The sequence below is a fragment of the Phoxinus phoxinus genome (assembly GCF_949152265.1).
Source record: "Phoxinus phoxinus genome assembly, chromosome: 13".
Taxonomy (NCBI): domain Eukaryota; kingdom Metazoa; phylum Chordata; class Actinopteri; order Cypriniformes; family Leuciscidae; genus Phoxinus; species Phoxinus phoxinus.
Window position 1 is genome coordinate 9,384,189 of NC_136888.1, and position 21,231 is coordinate 9,405,419.

Genomic DNA, 21,231 nt, shown 5'->3' on the forward strand with positions numbered 1-21,231 from the left:
CATGCTCAGATATTTTTAAGGGATTTTGTGCTAATATCAAACTAATATAATTACAACAGTTTTTGCTCTGTTCCAGAACAGCCATTCTGCCTACTAGCCTTTTAAGTGAAAATTAACTTCTGCATAACGGTGTTTTTGATAGAAGCCATAAAGTGTTTCTACCAACAGCAATAACCATATTTATATACTGCAATTATCACTATATGATGAATATCAAAATTTTTAGGAACAGAGCCTCAAATTATGTCTCTAAGCAAGCATTAAAGGTAGGGTAGGCCATTTTGTTTTATAAACACTTTTTGTCATACTGGTTGAAACTGGTCTAAATATTAAAATATGCAGACCAAAAAATATTCGTCCAGTCATTGCATTGGTTCCGAACAAAAACGGCAGACAAACAAACAGCAGTCGCCTTTTACATTTCCTCCTGAACCCAAACAACGAGCTTAAGCTGCGTTCACGCCGTGTCGTAACCGTAATTACAAGATTACAACCCGTGACGTTCTGCCCAGAGCTGTTCACGTCCTCAGACTCGGATATATGCGTTTCTATGTCTGTGTCTATCAACGCCGAAATGAATCTGCAGCAGTCAGGTGGTACAACTAAAGCTCTTTAAGTTGTTTATGTTCATTATTATTGTAATGTTATGTGCTTTGAGACATGAGGTAGTTTAACGCCGTCTCTCGTGACGTTTTTGTTTGCTCTGGCTGTACGAGTTCATGTGTTTTGAAGGAGGCGTGGATTTAGAAGAGCGCTGTGAAGAGAGGGTGGGATATCATGCTTTCAAAGCTAACTTGCTATTGGTAGCCTCTCCGAAATTACCTACCCTACCTTTAAAGGAACAGTTTCCCCAAGAAGTGTCATCATTTACTCACCTTTGTGTTGTTCTGTTACATATTGCCTAGTTGTACTTGTAGACAACTGTTTTATTTGTGATTAAGCAATGAAACATGCCAAATTGTCCTGTCATCCTTTTTGGCCAGGCTGTCATACAAAGAAATTATGAACACATGCAAGAACCAGCAAATTATGAATGTTGTAGTCATATGCTTTTTCCTGTGAGCTTGTATTTTTTTTCTGCATGGTAAAATAAAATCTGTTGCTTTAATATAATTTGTTCTTCCCTCGTATTTAAAAAAATAATAATAATATTTTGATTACACTTAATTCAAGGTGATGTAGTTGCATTGTACTTACTCAAATAAGTACTGAGTAATAATAATTAAGTACATGTACTTACTATAGAGTTATTAGGTTTTAGTTACTTGTAAGTATACATAATTTACTGTCATTACTATAGTGTACATGTAGTAACGTGTAACCTTAAAATAAAGTGTTCCAATATTGTCCTAATATTTTGAAGGTTTAATCGAATGTGTAGTCATTGAAAACAAATATTTCCTCCAGACAAAAATAGTTAATAGGTAAATTGTGAAATATTATAACAATTTAAGAAAAACGTTTTCTATTTGAATATACTTTAAAATGCAATTTATTCCTGTGATGAAAGCTGCATTTTCAGCATCATTACGTAATCCAGACTCTAGTGTCACATGATCCTTCAGAAATCATTCTAATCATCCAAGATTTTCTACTCAAGAAACATTATATTTGATCAGTGTTGAGAACAGTTTTGCTGCTTTATATTTTGGCTGAAACCATTCTTTGGTGAATTTAGTCAATTTAATGCATCTTCGCTGAATAAAATGTTAATTTCTTTAAAAAAACAAACGAACTGACCCTTTCACGTACTAACTTTTCAACAGTAACACACACACACACACACACACACACACACACACACACACACACACACACACACACACACACACACACACACACACACACACACACACACACACACACACACACACACACACACACACACACACACACACGCACACACACACCAACAAAACAGAAGCACTCTGACCTCCACTAGAATGTGTGATTTTTTGGGACCATGGCAACTAATCTAACTAGATAGATTCCGGCCCTAATGCGCATGTTGTATGAGGCACATAGAGGATTTTTTTGTTAGTTTACATCCAATTACTCTACGGCACCGAGCCGCTCTGGCCCCGATCACCCCTCAAACAAATACGTGTTGGGCCTGAAAGAAAAGTTTGGTTGTTTGGTAGTGGTACGGGTGCATGGTGTCTGATTGTTGCAGTCGGCCCATCGATTTCTAAAGCTGTAGTAGCATGTGTGCCCCTTCTTGGCGTAGTTCACTTCCTGGAGCTCGAAACACACGGACCACACAGGCGACTGGCAAAACTCCAGCTCTGCTTGGCTGCCGTCAGCTTTCTCCATTTCTCTCCCCCTCTCCGTCTACTTCTGATCCTTCGACGGAGCAGGCGTTCGGCCCCGTCCTGTCCTTAAAAATCCTTTTTTTTTTTTTCTTTGCTAATTTCGCGAGATCTGCCATGTGAAATAATCCATTGTTTCACTCTTCAGAGGAGTCGGCCCTCCACGGCACAGCAATTAAAGAAATGAAATCTAGACGGATGTATGTTTCCCTTTCTTCTTCCATGCGTTTTATTCCCTGTGTCGCCGAGGCGTGATTGATGCTCTCTGACTGATATTTGATGTTGAAAGCGTGCTGGTGTTTAACGAGCACAGGGTGTTATTGTGGGTCACGCCACTATCATATGGCAATTTAACATAGCATTGCTGGCACACGGTGTTTATACACCCGTATTATTTATCAAGGCGTTTTTGCATGAAAACAAAGAAATAAGACTACTTCATTTTTTTCTCCTTTGTTTCTCAGCCTTAAATAAAATGTATTCAAAATTTTCGCCATAACAAGATCCTTTTACTTTATTGGAGACGTGTTTATTTGAATATTTGAGCTCTACCGTTGAGAGATGTTTTTAGCACTGATGTAAACATAAGGGGATTCTGCATGTCTCATAGGATATGAGCATTAGGGATTTTCCTCTCGTTCAAGCTGAATCATTCACTTCCTTTTTTTTCATCCTGGAAATTTAGCATTGGACTTCAAATCCCGAAGTATTTTGCTTCTGTCCTCTTCAACGGTGCTCAGAACATGTTCATAAGACACACTAGCAGTGATGAAAGTGATTTCCGTTTCTGTAAGCTGTGTTGGATAAAAGCGTCTGATAAATGCTATAAATGTAAATATTTGGGTTATCAAACATTTCTATATGTGTCCCCTCCAGAGTTTCAGAATAACCAATGTCCGTAATCAAAAGTCAGAAATCTAATATTAACAAATGAGGCCTAATTGTAAAGTGTTAACAAAATCTTATGATAGACATTTCTTATGAAAATCTTAAAAAGACCTCTCTTTAAAAATGCCATACTCTTACTGTATGACAATGTATTTTCCCAATAAATCATCTTCGGTGGTCTGCATTAGGCTATTAAAGAGCAATATACTTTGAATTGAACTGACTTGAGCTGAATAAGGACAATATTGTCTTTTTATGGCTGTTTTTACAGCAGAATTTGAACCATATTTGATGAAGATGGCATCACTGATTCTGTTATTTTCCTGTTTATTACCGAAACTGCTTTAAAACAATGGCTGCACCTTAAAATTGCAAACTTCCCTACTATATAGCAGCCGAAAAACAGTGACAAAAGAAGTATGTACTCATAAAAGAGAAGGCAAAAAGCACATGTATGACTGGGAGATTGTGAAGTGTGCATGCAATAGACACTTTACTATCCCATGAGGCCACAGGAGAGGATTTATGAATGACAATGAAATGACGTATCTGACGCTGGTAGGTCACATGATAAGGGCAACAGGGCTGATGTAGTAATAGAACATGTTTTTTTTATTAGTGGTCGTGAATTTCTTACCTACTCAAGAGAGTATGTGATTTTAAATGCAGCCAAACAGTGGTTCTCAACCCTGGTCCTGCCCTCAAATAATCACACACCTGACTCAGGTCATCAGCTCACTAATAGACAATTCAAGACCTGAGATGGGTCTGTCAGACAAAGGAGATACCCAAAATATACAGTGTTGGAGGGCCACCAGGACCAGAGTTGAGAACCACTGCTGGTCTATATAAAGCGCTATAGGAAATACATTATGTATTGATGTATTTACATCAGCGGTTTGCATAATGTAACCCTTGCTGAATTGTACAGCCACAGCAACATAACACCTGTCTTAAGCTTATATCCTAAAGTATGTCACTGCCATTGTTTTGTCTCAAGATGCACACCAGTAATGTTTTTTCTAAGGCACGTTTATACAAGCTACTTAAAGGTAGGGTAGGCAATTTCGGAGAGGCTAGCAATAGCAAGATAGCCTGGGAAAACCCTGACGAACTTCCTGCAAATTTGAGATTTGCGCTGCAAGTCAGTCTGGCCAAGAGCCCATTCAAGCCCATTTCCAATTTTTCCAAATTGAGGCACCAATCACAAACATTAAGGCAGGCTTTACACGACGACGATCGCTCTGATTGGTTTTAGGTCTATCCAATTGCGCCCAATTGGTGGCGGCCTTTTGGAAATGGGCTGTGAATGAACCTTCCCCAGACCCACTCTCAGTTACAACTGAGAAGGGTCTGGTGTCAACCAGGCTAATAGCAAGCCAGCTGTGAAAGCATGTGATCCCACCCTTTCTTCAAAGCATCTCCACTCTTCCACGCCTCCTTCAAAACACATGAACTCACGCAGCAGAGTCTGCAAAGCATCACGAAAGACTTTAAAATGTTAATTTAAAGAATTACCTCATGTCTCAAAGCACATAACATTACAATAATGATGAACAACTTAAAGAGCTCTATAGTTGTACCACCTGACTGCTGCAGATTTATTTAGGCATTGATAGTGTTGCCATTGAAACAAAAAACTCAAGACAAAAAAGTTAGTTTGTTCGGGTTTGGTGTCTCGTGTCGCAAATTTAATGACGTTGGTACAGTAGTGATGATTCTCTCTGACCAATCAGTGATCTGCAGTGAGACATCTTAGTATCGGTACCTCAACCGAGGTGGTAATATTTAAGTGAGCTGTACCAAGACCTACTATGCAGTGGAAAACCATCATAAGCATTGTCTGTGAAACTGCACCTTCATATCTCTCGTAAATCTTAATTTGGGCAAAATATTGGCAGATTTGGTCACTCATGGTCGCTCACCTTCATGCACACACACACACACACAGACGCCAGATTCATGTCGGCCCCTTAAACTAAATGAAACCAGTTCCCTTGTATTGATTGTTTCTTTTATAGCGTAGTGAGAGGGAATACTTTCAGGGAATTACTCCCGCTCCCAACGCAAAGTGCTCTCGTGTGCAGCTAACATTGGCCTGTGAATGAGGAGCTGTGTTTGCTCAACTGAACTCCAGAGCACAATCAGGTTTTGCGAGATTGGAGGTAGCTCTGTCTCGAACCAACTGGAGAGCGGCCAAGCTTTTGCAGGAGTTGCTCTTTTCTTCTGTGCGATATTTACTTTACAAGCTATTCAGGGCAACCAACCAGGACTAGACAGACAAGCACGGAAAAAAAGACTCACAAAGTCCCTCTTTAACACATATTCATCTCAGGTATTGACACAACAGAGATGTTCCAGCGAAATGAGTAGAGATGTTGAGCTCGGTACGGACTGGAAAGGGTGGTTCATGTGTGATCGGTCCGAGCCGGGGAGGGGGTGGACGTGGGGGCATGGCGTGACTCGTACTCTTTATTGCAGGATAGAGGATTGAGTCTGTCCTCTTTTATGGGAAATGAATGAATAAACATTGGCGGGTCATTCTTTTGTCGTGACTCACAGACATACTTTCAAGCATGATAGGTATAATAGGGAAATAAAGCAGTTGTGTAATTTGACTGTGAATTCTTTTGGATGGATGCCACGGTGTAAAACAACAACATGTACGGGCAGGTAGAAAGTCGATTTACTTCCCCTCCTTTTGTGTGCGGGTCGCTATTGTGAAAACTGAGATCTCTGTGATTAGAGATGCAGAGATCGCTGATGCATCTGACCCAGACACTGATCTGCACATTTATTTTGCTGTGTTGTTTGGTAAATAATGAAGTTTAATTGTTGGTTGTCCATTAAAGGGACAGTTAACCCAAATGTGGAACATTTACTCACCCTCATGTCGTTCGAAATTTTTTTTTTCTATGGATGTACCATAATATTTATGATACAAGCATAATAATGTATTTTATTCAACCTGTGTGCTTTATTTCATGTCTTCTGATGCCATACAATAACTTTTTGTTATGGGAACAGTACTTTTAATCTTGCCTTCGGCTGTAGATCTCATATCTCAATTACACTTCAAAAAGCAGAAGAGTAAATGTTGATTTCTAATGATTTTTTGGTCTGTTCCTCTCACAAATCTATCAGGTTTCACCAATTTGAGGTTGTGTAGATGATGACTGAATGTTCATTATTTGGTGAACTGTCCCTTTAAGAGAGTAGTTCACCCAAAAATGACAGTTCTGTCATCATTTATTCTCTTTGTCATTTTAATATATTTTGGGTAATCTACAAACTGATCTTTTTCAAACAATGAATGTAAACAGTGTACAAAACTAATAAAAGTACCACAGAAATAGTCCATACTTCACATATGAAGCCATACGATTGATGTTTGAAATTATTTGACTCCTGAAATCTCAATGGCTCATTTGCATCTCTTCAAAGACTTAATATATATATATAACATAAGCATAATAATATAACATTCATTATTCATCCTAATGCCATTCCAAGACATTTTGGAGAATCTTTAAACTTCACTTTTACAGTACTTTTACGGTGCTTTTTTTGTGACACCAGTATACCCGTTCACTTTCATTGTATAAAGAAAGAAAAAACATATGTTTGCAACAACATGAGGGTGAGTAAATGTGAACTATCCTGTTAAAAGTTAAATGTGCTCCAAAATGATAGTTCTGTCATTATTTATTCACCAAAGAAACCATAAAAGTACCACTTTTGTGCTTAAATTCAAGTGTTCTGAAGCCATACGATAGATTTATGTCCAAAATGTACGTTTTTTATTTGAGTTTATATCTGTCCGTCACACAAAACGTTGATATCACTTCAAAAATACTTTAAATATGGAGCATGGACTAGTTTTACAGTACTTTTACAGTGCTTTTTTCAATGCTATACATCCCCATTCACTTTCACTGTATAGTAAAGAGCAGCGTGAACATTTTGCATAACATCTCTTTTTGAGTTTCTTGAAAAAAAAAATAAGACAAACATATTGATTCGGAACGACACGAGGGTGTGTAAATGATGATAGACTTTTCATTCTTGGGCAAAACATCCCTTTAAAGTTGGACAGAATCGAGCAGTAGGTGTATTAACTGCAATTTCTGTCTGATATTGTTCGGTAGGACACAGACAGAAAATGGAAGACCCCCCAAAACCGCCGCTGTTCTCCGAGCGCCTGAGCGAGTTAGAGCGTTTACGCCAGACCACCATGAGAGTTGCCGTGCAAACCCAGAGTCCCCGGCCGTCTCTCAACGCCACGCCGAACTCCTTCAATCCACAGGGGCAAACTCAGATCTCAGGTAAACCGGCCCAGGCATTTTCCTTTCCCTTTAACGCAGATATTTTTAGTCTGTCTGGCCGTCGGCCTTCCTCTGGCGTGATCTTTTATGGCGAGTCGCTTGGTTTGTGTACTGTACAAACATCTGTATTTGGAGAACAGGTAGGTTTATTCAAGGCATTTGCCGAAGATAAGCCTGCAGAGATAAAAAGAGAGTGGGCTAGAATGATGCAAGAAATAGAAATATCATACAGTGGTTTTCAGAGTGAATCAGATTTAAACAGGAGATACTGAAGGACGTGCCAGGTCTGACAGTCTCAGATCCTTTTGTCTACTTTTACTGGAACGAGGCATTATCTTTGTTTGGGATTGCCTGCTTACATCACCTTAAAGGGATAGTTCACCCAGAAATGGAAAAGTCATTATTTACTCACCCTCATGTCATCCCAAAACCCGAGTTTCTTTCTTCCATGAAAGACAAAAGATGTTTTGACGAATTTGTATGCTTCTCTTGGCCAGACGACAACAACAAAGCAGCATAAAAGAATGATATTTACAACATATTTCAAGGCTTCAGAAATCATATGACAGTTTTAAGTGAGGAACAGACCCACATTTAAATCTTCCCCTCCGTTGTGCAGCTCTCAAATCACACACAACAGGTTCTGGCGAAGATTAATGAAGATTCCTCTTTTTCTTTTCTTTTTGTTCCACGGGAAAAAAATAACAGCTTACGGGTTTGGAACGACATTAGAGTGAGTAAATAATGACAGATTTAATTTTTTGGGTGAACTATTGCTTTAATTCCATTACATTTGTCCAAATATTTTCATTAGTTCCTGCTTCACTTTTGGCATATTGGAGCTTAGGGTATTTTTTTTATTTCACATATGCGCTCAGCTTTAGAGTTTGCATAATGTTTGCCATTCTCTTGGATGGTCTCCAGTCCCACTCCTGTCGGAGCAGACGCTGTGTTTACTAGAATACTGTAGAAAGCAAACAGGAAACCCTTCTTGGCTCTGAATGTGATTAAGCTATTTACATACCATGGCCTTTTATACTAGTCAGCTTGGTCTTGGACTTCATATTGTTATAAAAAGAAAGGTCACCCACTTTGTGTGCACAATGAGTCTTTTTACATGTGGCTCATAAAGAAGGACTCTTCTACGGGTGAACCTCAAAAACATGTCCTAGTTACCCCAAAATATAAGAAATGTATAAACTATATGTAAATTGAATTATATATATAACATTAAAGTCAATAAAAATGTATTATTATTTTATTTATGTCATTTCAATTGTTTTGAATGATGAATATATTCAATTATTATATAAAAAAATCAATATTCTATATTTAATAAGAAAAATAGAATAAAAAATATTAATAATTAATTACGAATTGATTAATTAAATGTATACTTAAATAATTAAAAGCAGTATATATATATATATATATATATATATATATATATATATATATACACTACGTCACACATGTTCCCGCCCCCACGGTCACGGCATGAAAATACTATTAAAACTTAATTTTGGAAAAATACTTTGTATTACAAAATTAATACAATTAATAACATTAATGGAATACAGTGAATGACAGCCGTCTGTGTCTCCCAGTGGCTTACATTATTCTCAGTTTAGTGTTAGCGATTCATTTATAGCAAAACAAAAGATGACATCTATGCTTTCATGTCCGAAAACATTATTTATTTCTTACATTTCATCACGAACTCAGACAAGCTCAGTACCGACTCGTTTTCCATCAGTTTATTCTCGTGAATTGGAATATGTGCAAAGGATTGTGGGTGATTTAAGGCCGTGAAGGATATATCTGATGCATCCTTCAAAATTAGCTAAATGAAGGACCCGAAATGAAGGCCGGATTCTTCATACTGAGACGGCCTTCAGCGACGTACGATGACGTGGCAGCCGAGATGCCACTTTCGTTTGAGAAACACCCAATGGCTCTCTTTATGAATGGGCCATTGAATCATTGGTTCACCCGATTGATTCGCTCAAACCGCGGATTCATTCAGAAAGGAAGCACTGTTGTGTGTCTCTCGGAGACTCACAAAAGTTCTGCTCTGGCTTTATGGGTAATATTTTCGTTGGCAAACATATGCAAAAGCAGACAATATTGTGTCTAAAATATACATATATAATGAACTGTTGTATAAAATCAATATGACATTTGAACTTGTGGTATTCGGGACAGAAAACATCACTCGCTTGTTACTTGTGTGATATTGCTTAACTATATCATGATATAAATATGCAGGGGCATGAGTAGTTGCACTGCTTCATGTTTATCACCAATGTTTAACGTTATTTTTCCCCATAGATAATTAATTAAATGAACGCGTTAAATCGACAGCCATATAGCCTCAATCACACTCACACAAAAAAAACATATTTGATGCTATTGCATGCAGATCGTGGCTCTGTCTCTGACTGGTGTCTCATTTATCATCTTCACAGATCCGCGGCAGGCACAATCCTCTCCGCCTTGGTCCTACGAGCAGCCGTACACTCCTTACCTGAGCCAAATGACATCTCCCTCCATCCACTCCACCACCCCGCTGTCCTCCACCCGCGCCACGGGCCTGCCCACCATCAGCGACGTGCCAAGACGCCTCTCAGGTACACAAACATAAATCACTGATAATGCCTTCATTATCTCAACTGTTTCTTTTAGACAGCAGCGAGATTAATGGCAGAACAAATGAAGACTTCTGCTTAAGTTTCCTCCTGAATTTCAGAACAGATCTTAACAATGTCTCAAACTGTGCTCAGAAACCAACGGCAGTTAAATCAGCTATAAACTCAAGCATTTCTCAACAAGATCAAATAATCTGCTTAGACTTTATTATGGAAGCTTGTTTTAGCCAGAGAATAAAAATAAAAAAGGTTTTGCGACAATTCTGACTTTTTATCTCTGAATTGCTTGATATAAAGCCGCAATTGTGTTATAAAGTCAGAATTGAGTGACCCTTTGCAGGGAGCTTGATTGACAGGTGATCTGACCAATCATACTTCGCCATCCGCCGTTTTGTCAGACAAAGCAGTCAGCAGAGTTAGTAGATTAACATGGGAGGATTTGAACTTGGAAAAACGGAGTGTACTGACGCCTTTCCGCGGTTAAAACAACATTCCTTCTTATGTTCATTCATGTTTATTTGATGCTATAAATTAACTAGAAGGAAGAGATGATCGGTTCACAAGCAGCTTTACCTGAGGCTCTACAGCGATCTGTCACGACACATTAAAGAGCCACAAAACTGTATTTTTTGTTTACATTTCTTTTAAAAAATGACAAAAATTTTAAGGTGAGACTTTGTTTAATATCATAAGTAGCCCAAAAGTAACCTGGTCTGTCCTGTCTGTCAGCGTGTTGTCAGTCTCCTCTCTGCTCCACGATGTATTTTTCACTGCGTGAGAACATGGTGTGGCGTGAGAGTGGCGTAGCTTGTCGGACATAGCAACAGTAACTAAAGGGGGCGGGTATTTGCGTCGGTCAATTGTGTAATAAAGTCAGAATTGATGATATAAAGTTGCAATAGTGTGTTATAAAGTCAGAATTGGTTATATATAGTCGCAATTGCGTGTTTTAAAGTCAGAATTGTGAGATATCAACTCGCAATTGCGATATGCTCGCAATTTGCGAGATATAAACATAAACTCGCAATTCTGACTTTATAACACAATTGTGAGATATAAAGTCAGAATTGCATGATATGAAGTGAGTGTTATAAAGTCACAATTGCGAGTTTATGTTTATATCTCGCAAATCTGACTTTATAACACGCAATTGCGACTTTATATCATGCAATTGGGAGATAAAAAGTCGCAATTATCTATTAAAAATGTTTTATTCTGTGGTGGGAACCGGCTTCCATACTTTATAGGTTTCTTTATACTCTTAGGGTGTTGCAATAGTGTCTATTTTTGTTCCTTATAAAGGTATTGTATGACAAACATTTGAGTCCAAATTGATATTTAAAGTCAAAATGTAGTTTTTCAGCCTGGACCTGTGAACATCAATGTTATATAGACTAATTTTTATTACCAAATCAGAGATTTTTATCAGATAGGATCAAAAACAAGCCCCACCCTACCTTTTTTAGCATTGGATATCCTGTTTCACACAGATTGCAGAAGTAGTGAAGTGAAATGGTGTTTCACTTGTTGATGCTACATGAATCATAACTGAGCTATTAAAGAGCACCCTCGGAGAAATACAATTCTCCTGAGGGCCTTATCACTTTCTCAGCCAACCTCTCATTTGAGAAATGTGGGAAAGAGTGTCTCAATGTGTCTGTATTTACTTTCTCAGCTGATCGTGTTAGCCGTGAACATTTGTCCAAACACTCATTCGCTTCTTTCTCCACTGAAGTCAAATCAAAGCATTTTTCCAGCGTTAACTTTCTGCTTTGTAAGCGTTTGTTACGTCGCCTCTGGGCAAATGTCTTCCGAGCAATAGCACCTTTAAAAATAGAGAGCATTTGAAAGAATATCTCCTCTAACCCCCGTCCTCTCCAATGGAGTCTTTGAACTCAACTCCCTTTTGAAATGCCTTTAAAAGGAACACGAGTTTCTGACTCATGGAACTCAAAAGGGAAGCGTGTAGCGCATAATGTGTCCGTGGACTTTGGGATTTTAGGTTAAAATGTATATGAATGCAGGGAAAGTCTATGGCATACGTTCTGTAATTTGTCCTCACTAGATCACTACAGTGAAATGCTTTTAAAAAATGTATTTTTTTTTAGGATTATGTTGCTCCTCAGTCATTTTTGACTGGAACATTTTTTTTTATATATATATATATTTTTTTACTTCATCGGAATGGTACAAAACTTGGTAAATGTTTTGGCGCTATGTGAACACAAAAAAAATCATCAACATGATTCGAAAAGGTTAAAAGGTCCTGAAAAAAATAGTCACACATGGCTCCTCGAGGTCAAAAATTACGAATTTCATCTAGTGAAATTTGGTACTGCGGCCAAACAAAATCTTACTGAAAGCTCATTTTTTTTAGATATCAAGCTCAAATTTTGACCACAACTTGTTTAGATTTATGGCTTTGACTTGGCAATAATTTTAAAAAGAGATCAAACTTAAGTCTGTGCTTTAAAACATTCAAGATTTATGATAGTTTAAGTTGGAAATGTAATTTTCAGGTCTATGCATGAATAAATTGATTATAACTACTGCGTAAATATAATGTAGTACCGTAAAATCCCCTACAAATATTAAATAAAAACATTATCAGACTAAAATATAGTTAATTCCTTTCATTGATTATTTTTTTTTTTTTTTGATAATTCAGTCATTTTTTGAACGCCACGAGCACCAGAGGGTTAAAATGATCTAGGAAAGACAAAAAAATAAAATAAAATAAAATAATCAAATTTCATTGTTTTACAATTGCATTTCAATACATATGAGCTCATAACAGTTTTAGATGGGGAAAATACTTCTCGTCAGTTACACAAACGCTCTTGAGTCCAAACCTTTGGAAGAGTTTGCTGTGACTGTGCCTTTATTAATGAAATAGGCACCAGATTGTGGTCCACCCACCCTTTGGGGGTTCATTTAGAAACAAACACACGGCGTGGACAATTTCTTTAATACACCTGTTTGACTCTCCGCCAGGTTGGTTTTTGAACTCTTTTTTCTTTTGGCTCCCCACCCTAACTGATTTCTTTGAGCCTGAAGCGAATGTGAACGTTTAAATGACTTCTTGGTGTGGCTGCTTTTTGAACCCCGGCCAGCTGCCTCGTTGGGTTTGATTAGTTTAGATTTCACCCGGCTTTCATCTTGGAGATGTCAGCCTTTGTTCTTTCCTCAAAGAGACACACGCACCTCTTGGTCCTAACGCCCCCTATTCTTCCTCTGAGCGCCGCTGAATGGCTCAGCTTGGGGAAGACACGTCCCGAACGCATCGCACCCTCTGCAGCTGCTCTGCGTGGCTATTCTTCTCTATCCTGGGCTCGTGTTACACCTTTCAGACAGAGAGAACTGGTGACTGATAAGGACGCAGATGAAGGCATGAATAATATTACACAGAGAGCGATGAATTATTAGATTGGGATCACAGGACACTGGAGGACCGTAAAGAACTTTGGTTTTCCCCGGTTGTGAAAGTATGTTTAAGGAGGGTGATTTAAAATTACAGTACTTTGAAATATGCAATAACACAGAATGCATACACTCTAAAAATTGCTGGGATGTTTCAACCCAATTTTGGGTCAAATATGGACAAACCCAGCCGTTTTTAAATTACATTTTTAACCCAACGTTTGGGTTTGTCCATATTTGACCCCAAATTGGGTTGAAACAACCCAGCATTTTTTATAGTGTATACAGATCAAATATATACCTTGATTTAGAAAAAAAAGTGGCTTTGGATAAAAGCATCTGCCAAACAAATGTATTTTAAGGATCTAAGGATCATGGATCAAAGGTCCACGTCTGCAAAACATGCAAAACTACACGTTGTGGTATTCTTCTTGTATGGTACAGAATGATTACCCTTTAAAAAAATTATGATGATGATTTAGAAAGATGTCTCTAATGCTCACCAAGGTTGAATTTATTGAATCAAAAATATAATAACAGTAATATTTCGAAATATTATTAACATTTAAAATATCTGTTTTCTATTCGAATTTATATATTTAAAAAAATGTTGCAAAGCTGAATTTTTAGCATCATTACTCTTCAGTCTTCAGTGTCACACGATCCTTCAGAAATCATTCGTTTGGACTGTGTCTTAAGAACTAGTTTGACCAACTAGCAGTTAGTTACCAGGTAATCAGTCTTACTTTTCCCATTCAAATAAGAACGATCTACCTTTTATGTAACTTAAGTTAGGATCTAACTTAATGACTAACTTTTAAGACTAGTAAGTGGTTTATGCAACCGGCCCCAGATTTTAACTAGATCTCCGTGGTTTCAGAACGCCGTGTCATGTGCGAGACTCAAGACGCGAGCGCAGCGGTTATACACGTCTAGTGAGTGTACACTCTAAAAAATGCTGGGTTGTTTCAACCCAATTTTGGGTCAAATATGGACAAACCCCAAACGTTGGGTTAAAAATGTAATTAAAAAATTTAACCCAACGGCTGGGTTTGTCCATATTTGACCCAAAATTGGGTTGAAACAACCCAGCATTTTTTAGAGTGTATAGAAAAGCAACGGGAAAGTAGCGTATTGGAATGGAAAAACGTGATGTGTCCTCTCAAAGTAAGCAGGCGGCCCTGAAGCAACCTGAGGTCATAGGTCAGAAGATCACTGGTGATAGTTCACAGTTTAAACCTCTTGGTTACCAGCCTTGAGCTTCAGCTAGACCACACCATCCCTGTGATACAAAGTTATATTAAGTTTAGCCAAAAAGGGTCTGGCAAGAGCTGATAGCATAATGGGTTCATTCCCGTGAATGTCTGCAGCGAAGAGGGACTTTAATGGTGATTGAAGGTTGTATATGTGAATTTCTGTCATTGTTTTGGAAAAGTGACTAGGGTCTCCTCTCTTCTGCACTGTCTGCCTGAAGTGTCTTTTTTTGTTTGGTTTGAAATGTCAAGAGTTGATAATGTGGAGAGGCAATCTGCTCATAATTGGCCACACATGTTCTGTAAAGTTTGCCGAGCTGTCACTCATAAAGGCGCTCGCGAACGACATGCGACCGCTCCTAATCCAGCAGATCCTCTGACGCGAAAGACGCCGCTGGATTTATCGGAGTACTTTACCTCAGCAACACGCTGAGAGGAGAGATGAGATTAGATTAGATGAGAGAGTGTTTGACGGAAAGAAAATTAGAAAAGGAAATGGAAATGAAAAGGGGAAATGGAAACGGAAAGACGGGGAGAAACGGAAAGAAAAAAGATTTTGGTAGTGGAAAATTAAAGGAAAATATCTTGGTTTATAGGAAAGGAAAGGAAAGGAAAGGAAAGGAAAGGAAAGGAAAGGAAAGGAAAGGAAAGGAAAGGAAAGGAAAGGAAAGGAAAGGAAAGGAAAGGGTTTTGGTTTGTTTTTTAAAAGTAAAGGAAAAAAGGGGAAACTGAAATTGTAATATTATATTTTAGTTTGTTTAAAATAAGGGAAAGGGGAAAGATTTTGGATTGTTTTAAGTAAAGGAAATAAAAGGAAATGGGAATGCAAAGGTGCAATATAAAGCTTTATATTTTAGTTTGTTTGAAATAAAGGAAATAAAAGGGAAAAAAAGGAAAATATTTTAAGGTGTAAAGGAAAGGGGAAATGGGAAAATAAATGGAAAATAGAAAGGTAAGAAAATGGGGAAAGGAAAGGAAAGGAAAGGAAAGGAAAGGAAAGGAAAGGAAAGGAAAGGAAAGGAAAGGAAGGGGAAATGGAGTGGAAAGAAAAGGAAAGGAAAGGAAAGGAAAGGAAAGGAAAGGAAAGGGGGAAATGGAGTGGAAAGAAAAGAAAAGAAAAGAGGAGAGGAGTTTAGGATTGTTTATTTCCGGCCGCCGACCCAACGCCGGCGATATGTTATGCCCTAAATTTCATGATTAACTAACTGTATTTTTGTATGTATATTTTTGAAATGCATTTTCTGTAAAGCTGCTTTGAAACAATGTGTATTGTGAAAAGCGCTATACAAATAAACTTGAATTGAATTGAATTGAATTGAATTATTTATACCCTTTAATTTAGCAGGCGGCTCCATTTGAAAAGCAGATCATGATGAATACACAGTGCAGAAATAGACAGATGTGGAGATGATAAGATGTTCCTCTGGGATTCTCTCTCCTGGGGTTCTGGGAGTCACAGCCCATTAGTGGTTTATAATTTAAAAACATCTTGTGGTTCTAAGAGAGAAGATCGGCCCTTCTCTTTGGCTAATCGCAGACATGCCACCACATCTGACACTGCTCATTATGCATCCTGTGGAAACTGTTTTTTCCTCTAAGCGTTTCCATGTGCGCTCCCAGTTTATTCCGACATTTCTCTTTGATATTCATATAAATGCGAGGATGCGTGTGTTTGTGCATGCGAGCGTGAGCGCACACGACGCATTCACATACAAACCCCTGGACAACCTTCAGTGAAGAAACAAACAGCCAACAGTGAAACTCAAAGCCTTTCAGAAGCCTGTCAGCACCGGTTGACAGTTAGTTTGCATATTGATATTTTATGGCCCGGTGACATTTTTGCAGCATTACTCTTCATCTTGACCTGGAATCAACCCAGGCATTGTGTAATTCAGGTTGCAACTAAACATTAAATTTATGTTGATGTTAATTAAAAGCCTGACAGACAAGATGAGCCAGTTACTTCTGTTGGTCAGTTATGTATTTTCCTTGATTACAATTCCTAGGACTGAGCACTTGTTCAGAGAATCCATTCAGTACGAAATGTGCAGTTACAAATCAGTTCACCTGTTAGTGTTTAATCCTGTTCTGTTCACACACACTTTAGTACAACCAAATTAACTCCCAAAAAAAGGCAGGTAGTGACAGATTTACACACACTCTGTGCAGTGTGTACAGAACAAAACTGAACAACTAGTTAGTTAGGGATGTAGGCTCTATCTACACTTACCTGTGTCTGTATGTGTTGTGCAAAAAAAAAAAAAATCACAGGGAAAGAGGTACGAGCGTTGAAAAACAGCGATCAAGAACAAGACCAAAATATTGCGACTTTATTTCACTTCATCCTTTACCATAAAGAAAACACGACGCCTCTGCTCTGTAGAAGAGGGTTTAAAATCTGAGAACATTTTGAGTCTTTGGTTTCTGTAATATTAACTTATTATTGGGAGATACGAGGATCGAAAGCGCAAAGTCTAACTTGGATCACGTGTGCCCTGATAACCAATCACACAACAGCCTGGTGTCATTGAGTTTCTTTCAGAATTGCACAACATCCATAGAAATGAATGAGAAGTGCTCTAAACTTACCCCTGAGGCAATTACTATTATTTTTTTTCAATGTAAGCTTTAAAAATGGACCAATCCAAAATGAATAATGGCAAACATTTGCCATTAGGTTGTCGATTCGTTAAATTTCCCACAAAAGTAGTTCATTCAGCGTAGTGAAGCCTCTCTTCCATTGACATCCATTAAAAAAGGCCTCTGGTGTCCTTCCCTGCAAGTTTATACAGCGCTTTATACAATACAGATTGTTTCAAAGCAGCTTTACAGTGATAACAGGAACATTATGCATTTCGGTGTACAGAAGCTCTAAAAGTCATTGTTCAGATGAAGTCAGTTCAGTGTTAATTCAGTTTTGAAATTAGTTACGTTACAGTACGTTTTTGTTTGATAACCTTTGAGGATTTGCTTAAAGTGGCTTTTGTCAATTGCAATTTCAGAGTCATGGTCCGTAAACACACGGAACAATAATTTAGGGGATTCACTCCCGTATTTAAATACGGTTTACTGTGTGAACTTTTTTCTTGCACTGTGAAGAGTCATTTTACACAGATATGACACTTTTATATAGCATTTCTCAAACACTGAATCTGGTTATTTATAATAACGAAGACAAAGTTGTTTTCACTCTAACCAAATTGTTTGGGAAAGCCTCGTCATCATTACTTCCTTTAATTATTGACTGTTTCATAATTTTGAAGCAAAGAGAAATTCAGTTTATAAAGGGAAGTTTTGTGTTAGGCTGGTTACTTTGAGTTGTGTGTAAATTAAGTTTGACAGCGCCCTCTTCTGTCTGTTTTAATGTCCCTTTGTTCAGTGCAGTCTAAATTGGTGTGGGTGAAGCTCATTTAAATTACGAGTAGCTTTAATCCCGAGTTTCAAAGCGGTTACAGTCAAGATAGTCTTTTACAAACTATACTAACAAAAAGAAGCAAACTATTTTGATGCTATTCAAAGGGGGTATATCTGTGCACATCTATAAATATCAAATGATATAATTAGTTTTTTAATCAGGATATTTATCTGGTACAAAAATGAGTACCTAAAATAGGATGTCAAAGGTGAGCTAATGAATTTACACTATAGTTGAAAAGAGTTTAATTACCCATAGCAGAATTCATTATATGTTTAGCTACAAAAAAAGAGACAATAAAAAAAAAAGAAAAAGTATAAAATGACCCACAGAGACAGAAAGAAATTAGTGAATAAATCTATTTTGTGAACTGCCAAAACAAACAGAAATTACTTCTGAATCCTACACTCAATGGGGTCTAAAAGTCTGACATCTCATCAAATATCTGGATTTTCTTTTAAGATAAAAAAATAAAACGAAATAAGAAGAAAAATTTCAGATTCTGCACTTTTCCACTTGACAATCACATATATAAGGCACAATATAATAAAAATAATGGAAACTTTAATGAAAAATGTATACAAATCTATAAATATCAGATTGTTTTATTTACTTTTATAATCAGAGCATTTACAGTCAAACCAAAAATTATTCAGACATCAGACATCATTTTTTATATTGTTTTAGGTGCAGGACACTATAGTTCATTTATGTAAGTGAGGATAGCAAAATAAAGTAAACTGTGACATATTATACCCAACAATTCCAACATTTATAAAAATTTGGGACCAACCATTATTCAGACACTTTGACCTGACCATGTTTTGCTTAAGTGTTTTTTCTTTAATTATTAATGCGACCGTTTTACACCACAGACTGAACTAAATGAAGCATTGCTTGGTAATTTGTTGACCTGTATTGGTTTTACTATTATCTAATTGTATACTTAAATTTATCAGCTGACAGATATTCCAACCCGATCTCACGGCAATTCATACAAATTTTACGAGGTGGCTAATTCGTACCAATTCATACGACCTCACTCGTACAAATTTGTACGTTTTTTGCTAAATCGTACATATTTAAGATTTGCCAAAATCGTATGAATTCGTACGAATGACCTACCCCTGACCCTGCCCCTAAACCTACCCATCACGTGGGTTTAGACAAATCGTACAAATTCGTACGAGTGAGGTCGTACAAATTTTTACGAATTAGCCACCTTTTAATCACTCGTACAAATTCGTACGAATTGGTCGTGAGATAGCGTTGGATATTCAACCTATCTCATGTGTGAGACAGTCTAACAGAAGAAAAGCCAAAACCAGTGAAATATCAACTGATTTGATAACTCTGAGTACTTGTCATATTTTATTAGCAATTTTCTAAACTATAGCGAATAAACTATAATATTAGATAATGTGAGAAATGTTGAATGTTTCTGAATAAATTTAGGTTTCACTGTATCTAGTTTGTAAAAATGAGTTAAAAAGCACACTACAATGAATATAATGGAAATCGTATTGAAAAAAAAGTATAATAATTACAATAATAGCATTTTCCCTAGTGCTCCCATATTTCCCAAAAATCACTGAAAAACTGTTCTTTCTCTCCACCAGGCACGTCGGATCTCAGCCCGTTCTCGGCCGACCCTCGGCAGTTTGAACGTCAGTTTCCCGGTCTGTCCACGCTCACAGAAAGCCGTTTCCCCAGTCCCAGAATGCACTATCCCACGACGTTCACGTACACCCCCACTCCGGTCACCTCCGGCATGTCTTTGGGCATCTCCACCAACACCCACTACCACACCTACCTGCCTCCCCCATACCCCGGCTCCACCCAGAACCAGAGCGGGCCCTTCCAGACCAGCAGCACGCCCTATCTCTACTACGGCGCCTCGTCCGGGTCGTACCAGTTCTCCATGGTGCCGGGGGGAGACCGCTCCCCTTCCAGGATGCTTCCGCCTTGCACTAGCGCGTCCACCGGCAGCTCCCTCATCAACCCAAACCTGCCCAACCAGGCGGACGGGGGCGAGGCGGACGGCAGTCACAGCAGCTCGCCCACCGTGCTCAACTCCAGCGGCAGGATGGACGAGTCCGTCTGGCGACCCTATTGAGGCGGCCTGGTCGAACCGTCTCAATAGGCTCAATAGGGTCCAATAGAGACCTCAACGCAGCACTGTTAGCCTTAAAGACAGAGTGCGAGAGATAGTTGCATTTAGGCATGATCGGATTTGAAGCACAAACTCGTTGGTACTCATTGTTGAATGGTTGCAGTGTATTTTATGACTACACTGATGTTGTTTTGATTTTCTAATACAGATGTGACGATTTATGGCATTAGTCTGATTCATCTGACATTCCACATCGGCTATCGGTGATATAGCAAACTGAATTTAAAAGGACTAGTTTACTCAAAAAAATGAATATGTACTGCCTCATATCGTTTTAGATAATACAAAGTTCTTAAAGAGATAGTTCACCCAAAATTTTAAACTCTGTCATTAATTACTGACCCTCATGATCTTTTTGATGAAATCTGAGAGATTCCTGTCCCTCCGTTGTCAGCTACGCAACTACTACTTTGTCGCTTCAAAGAGTTAATAAAGAGATCTTAAAACTAATCCAGATTAATTGAGCGGTTCACTCCAAATTTGACTCTAAGAAGAGACACGATCGCTTTTAATGTTGAACAGATCAGGCTTTTATTCACATATTCATCATTCATCAACTGACACAACAGTTCATTCTGGTGTTACGCAGCACATTTGAGCTTCAGCAAGAACCAATGAGGTTCATTCTCGTGTTACGCAGCACATTTGAGCTTTAGCAAGAACCAATGAGGTTCATTCTCGTGTTACGCAGCACATTTGAGCTTTAGCAAGAAACAATGAGGTTCATTCTCGTGTTACGCAGCACATTTGAGCTTTAGCAAGAACCAATGAGGTTCATTCTCGTGTTACGCAGCACATTT

At 38.1% G+C, this 21,231-nt stretch overlaps 1 protein-coding gene across 2 annotated transcripts in view; it reads left to right on the forward strand.

Moving 5' to 3' along the window:
- The window catches only part of runx2a (RUNX family transcription factor 2a), a 71,097-nt gene extending 50,186 nt beyond the window's left edge, over positions 1–20,911 (forward strand). The window contains exons 6-8 of one of the 2 annotated variants that reach the window (XM_079631898.1): positions 7,346–7,522; positions 9,991–10,152; positions 19,878–20,911. In XM_079631898.1, coding sequence (XP_079488024.1) covers positions 7,346–7,522; positions 9,991–10,152; positions 19,878–20,374 — 836 coding nt within the window. In that variant the 3' untranslated portion in view covers positions 20,375–20,911. The remainder of the gene's footprint in view (positions 1–7,345; positions 7,523–9,990; positions 10,153–19,877) is intronic. The other variant, XM_079631899.1, reaches the window with a different exon arrangement.
- The last annotated feature ends 320 nt before the right edge of the window (positions 20,912–21,231 follow it).